Source organism: Lactuca saligna, chromosome 9 (assembly GCF_052625555.1).
Source record: "Lactuca saligna cultivar CGN05327 chromosome 9, ASM5262555v1, whole genome shotgun sequence".
In the NCBI taxonomy this organism is placed as follows: domain Eukaryota; kingdom Viridiplantae; phylum Streptophyta; class Magnoliopsida; order Asterales; family Asteraceae; genus Lactuca; species Lactuca saligna.
In genome coordinates this window covers 176,230,299-176,235,242 of record NC_136425.1, presented here as the reverse complement: position 1 = coordinate 176,235,242, position 4,944 = coordinate 176,230,299, and the positions used below count along the sequence as shown (strand labels likewise).

Here is a 4,944-nt window from a genome sequence, read left to right as displayed (position 1 = left end):
CCAAGGCAACAAATGTTAATAACATCGGTTTGTTATGATTATACACATAAACACTATGTTTGACAAATATTTCCTTTTTATATCCATACAACCATAATATATACAAAATTGATATTTTGTATTAGCCCAACATGCTTATTGAATTTTAGTAAGTGAACTTGTTAAAAACTCATTCCCATGGAACAACCATTTTACATTTCTAGTAACATGTTTAAGCAGCTTCCGACATGTATTACAACGTATTAACAATAAAAATTAACATGTTATTCTTAACTATCACCAAATCCTTTCTAATTTCTTTTTATTTCCTTTTGGACAAACTTTTCCTCAATCTAAAAAATTCTATTGTCACTTCCTTACAACTCCCATCCAGACTACATACGCTTTCATAAAACCCACCTCCTTCCACGGTGAAAACATTATCTCTTCAACCTCATCCTGTACATGATATAAAGATAAATGACTTTCTATTTCACAATTTGTTTTCATTTACAAACCCTCAAACAAAATACCATCTCATTTCATTATTTCATATTATGTAATTTTGCTAGCCAAAGCCTTGGTTAATTTTTTCAAATTCCTTTCCAACTTATTGACCATTAAGATTCACACAAACACATGCATAATAATCTTGTCTATCCATTTCATAAAGGTACGGGGCCTCCGATCAAGTGTATCCAACTTATTGACCATTAAGATTCACACTCTTTATTATATTTTCCATTTCATCCTTGTTAGTAACATGTTTTAACTCTTTACACAAAAGAGGTACGGGGCCTCCGATCAAGTGTTTTTTGTAGTAAGATAACATATTTGAATCTAACTTAATTTACAGATTCGATATACTCTTATTCTCTCCATGTAGTTACCTCATTCCACATATTTAACTCGGTCTTATTCTATCTATGTTGAAAAACTATTATAAGCAGCTTATGGTTGTTGCTACTTTTGATGAGTAAAAGGTGGAGACTAGAGAACATGATGCCATAATTTTCATCAAAATTGATTATCATAGCCTTGAGGTTCTCCAAGGACATCCAATATAATATGAATCATGTAATTGTAGTGATTATATTAATGATTTTAGTGTTATCACATATTTTAGGTAATTAAGATTTACATGAGATCGAAGGGGATTTAAGCCAAATATAATGCAAGTTAGGATTTATGGTGTGTACAATAAACAATTTATTTACCACTCACTAAAACTATCGATATTGTGAGGTTGGGGGGGGGGGGGGGTAGGAGAGAGCTCGCCTTTGGCGATGATAATCAGCAACCCCCCTTTTAGAATTGTATAACATACTCTTGGTCATTCTTTGATTGAAACCCCTAATGTTTGAGCTTGAGGCCTTCCATATGGGGATGCTTTATCCAAAAAGCCACCAAGGTCTCCTCAATCATAATATCTAATTTTATCCAGAACACAACGAATAATGAAGTTCCCTTACAATAATCCCACTTGTCAGTTGGTGACTTGGAGCGTGGGGCAATGGACATAAATTCTCAACCATATTAGCAAATGGGTAAAAGTAGGGAAATTTTATATGTTATTAGCACATCATCTAAAGCCTCTAATGATATCATTTTTATCTGTTACCAAGACATTGTTATTCACTTATTCTCTCGCCTATTGCCAGTCATTCCTATAACCACACAACCCGAAAATTCTCATATGCTCAATAACCAAATTGAAAATAATAAAGAGCACTTTGATTAACTTAAAAATCCACATGATTTGCCAATTTTGGAGTTTGGATATTTAAAACACATTATCTTGAGATTTGAAGGACAAACAAGTATTTCTCATTTGAAGTACAATAGCATTTTGGGTCAAAATTGCCAAATCTAGTAATAGTGAGGATGCAAAGTGAAATTCTACTTAAACACACCGCCTTTGCCGAGAACGACCCGACTCACATGTGTAAGGAAAACGCCGGTTCATAAGGAACTCAAGCGAGAACCTCCATTAACGTTGGGGAGAGCCAAAGAGGCAGTGGCACCACCAATATTCATATCAATTGAGCTTCGAAGAAATGGCCGCAATCTTAGCTCGCAAGTCTATCTCTGCTTTTCGCTATCGCCAGCTCGTAAGACCCGTCTTCTTCTCTCACGCACGCACACACTAAATTTCTGTTAAGATCCTGCGGATTGAATTTGTTACTTGTTAGGGTTTTGGATTTGTTATAAATGCCCGATCGAAGTTCGTTTGGGATTTTGTGGTCGTTTTGTATAGGTGAGTTCATATTTTTTAGGGTTTTGATTTGTCGGATTGTTTATAAGATTCAGATGAAATTAGTTGAAGCAGAACGCCAAATTTCGGAAACGTTCCACATTGTCTCATTGAGTTCGTCATTTTGAATCATTTCTATCTGCAGCATAATACCTGTTCTTTTTCTTCCCCGAATTGCGTGTAATTCTACTGTCCTTACTGTTTAAGGTAGCACCTATGCTTTATTTACCTAAAGAATGTGCCATTTTATACAAAGGGAAGAAGCATTAGTTAATTTGTAATTCATCATGCCAACACAAGGTGTGAATTCGAATGACCACTTGAAGAATAGAGAAAACTTTGGCTCTAAAGCTATGTCCAATCACCAATGTCCTCATTTATTTCATGAAGTAAATTCTTTTAGATCAGTTTCATGATGTTCAATATCTTGATTTTATGCCAGACTGTAGCAGGACAAGTATTACAGGGCCCTAACACCAGTGAGACAGTTTCCAGTGCACGCTCGTTTGCAACTAAACACTCCTTTTCCACTGATAAAGGTATGTGATATGGGACTAAGTTTCTATCATACAAGATCATGTTTACATCGAGTATATTGATATGTATAAACATGTATTTGTTTTTATCAAAATAAAAGGAATCATGCTACTTCTTATTGCTTTTAGATGATGAAGAAAGAGAGAAGCTTGCAAGGGAGATCTCAAAAGACTGGAGTTCTGGTACTCCCAACAATTTTTTTTGTCAATTCTTTAAAGTTTTATCTTTTATCTTTTCTTCCATTTTTTCATTCAACTTATGGTTCTTATGTGAATTATTTTCAGTTTTTGAACGGAGCATTAATACGTTATTTCTAACTGAACTGGTTCGAGGTTTGTCACTAACACTCAAATACTTCTTTGAGCCAAAAGTTACTGTAAGTGTTTGACATTGATTCCTTATTTCCTTTAGTTTCATCTATTTGTTGTTTTCCAAAAGGCGAATTAAAATTAATTTCGTTTATTTAACTGATTCATATTTAGATCAATTATCCATTTGAGAAGGGTCCTTTGAGCCCAAGGTTTCGAGGAGAACACGCCCTCAGACGTTATCCAACTGGAGAAGAACGTTGTATTGCCTGCAAACTTTGTGAAGCTGTAAGCTTTACTTTAAATTTGAATTCGAGAGGTTTGGCAAAGATAAGATTTTGCTAAAATGAATTTAGTACAACGCTGACGTGGCAATAAAAATAAGTCATTATAAAGTTCATACATCGGATATGCTCTATAAGGTTCATGTATCATATTCTTTAAAGTGATAAGTGTTCCACCTACTCTACATAAAAAGGACACAAATAATGTACTTTATGTCTCCCCACTTCACCATTGTTAATTTTGTCCTAATTGTTTTAATTATTGGTGTTTTAGATATGTCCAGCTCAAGCTATTACTATTGAAGCTGAGGAGAGAGAAGATGGGAGCCGTAGAACAACAAGGTGAAACCACACACTCTCTCTCTCTCTCTCTCTCTCTCTCTCTCTCTCTCTCTCTCTTATTGAGTGAATTATATTGTAGGTATGATATTGACATGACAAAGTGTATCTACTGTGGATTTTGCCAAGAAGCATGCCCTGTTGATGCCATTGTTGAAGGACCCAATTTTGAGTTTGCCACTGAGACTCATGAGGTTTGTGTAAATTAATCCGAAAATAATATATATATTTTTAAAATTGAAGATAAAAGTACTTTGTGATAAGTATACCTAATTGTATCTGTGAAAATTGGTTTGTATTTTGATGACATTGATGTAATTGGGTTTGACTTTTCAAAGTGCAATGCTGTAGTAGGTAGAAATGAAAGTAGGATGTTATAGTAAACAAATGAATAAAATTATGATGCTGTATAATATCTTTTTAATGCTGTATGCTTTTTTTTAATTATTACAGGAGCTGCTATATGATAAGGAGAAATTGCTTGAAAATGGGGATAGATGGGAAACAGAGATTGCTGAGAATCTTCGGTCTGAGAGCTTATATCGATGAACAGTGTTTTTCCGATATAATCTTTTGGGAATAAAGGAACCCACACTATCAATAATTTGTTTTGGTCAAAAATACCCTTGAAAATTGTAGAATGTTCAACAAAATAGATGATGTCAAATTCACAAATAAAGACTTTTGTGGCAACTCCATGTATTTTTATTTGAGTAGAAGTGTATGCTTATATGCAATTTATTTAACGAGTTATCTTTTATTTAATTAGAATTTTATTTTTTAATTAACATTCTTTTCTTTATTTATTAATTTTATTTTATTTAGTTTTCTATTTGTTAATTACAATTTACAAACAATATGTTTGAATGATTCACTCCATTTCTTTGAGCTAACCAAACATGAAAACATATTAGACAAAACTACAAAATTGGTCCTTGTGGTTTGCGAAAAACTTTGAATAGGATCTAAAAAGTTTTCAAGATGCATGTAAGGTCCAAAATCAAAAACTTCCTGTGATTTTGGTCTAAAAAATTTTGAAAAAACTATTATACCCTTTAATTTTCTTTTTTGTATATTTTATAATTATTCTAACACTATTTTACTTTAAAAATAAAAAGAAAAGAAAAGAATTATCCCCTCACTCCCCTCCCACCCTGCCCCCACCCCCACCCTTCTTTTTCTCTCTCTCTCTCTCTCTCTCTCTCTCTCTCTCACACACACACACACACAGACAACAAGTTCG

General features: G+C 33.5%; 1 protein-coding gene across 1 annotated transcript; it reads left to right on the top strand.

The window, feature by feature from the left end:
- The first annotated feature begins 1,909 nt into the window (after positions 1 to 1,909).
- Positions 1,910 to 4,447, top strand: LOC145018419 (NADH dehydrogenase [ubiquinone] iron-sulfur protein 8, mitochondrial). The gene is made up of 8 exons (XM_078976310.1): positions 1,910 to 2,090; positions 2,676 to 2,772; positions 2,899 to 2,952; positions 3,055 to 3,146; positions 3,253 to 3,366; positions 3,637 to 3,704; positions 3,784 to 3,895; positions 4,155 to 4,447. The coding sequence occupies exons 1-8, from the start codon at positions 2,037 to 2,039 to the stop codon at positions 4,248 to 4,250; spliced, it is 687 nt and encodes a 228-aa protein (XP_078832436.1). The 5' UTR covers positions 1,910 to 2,036; the 3' UTR covers positions 4,251 to 4,447.
- Positions 4,448 to 4,944: the final 497 nt, after the last annotated feature.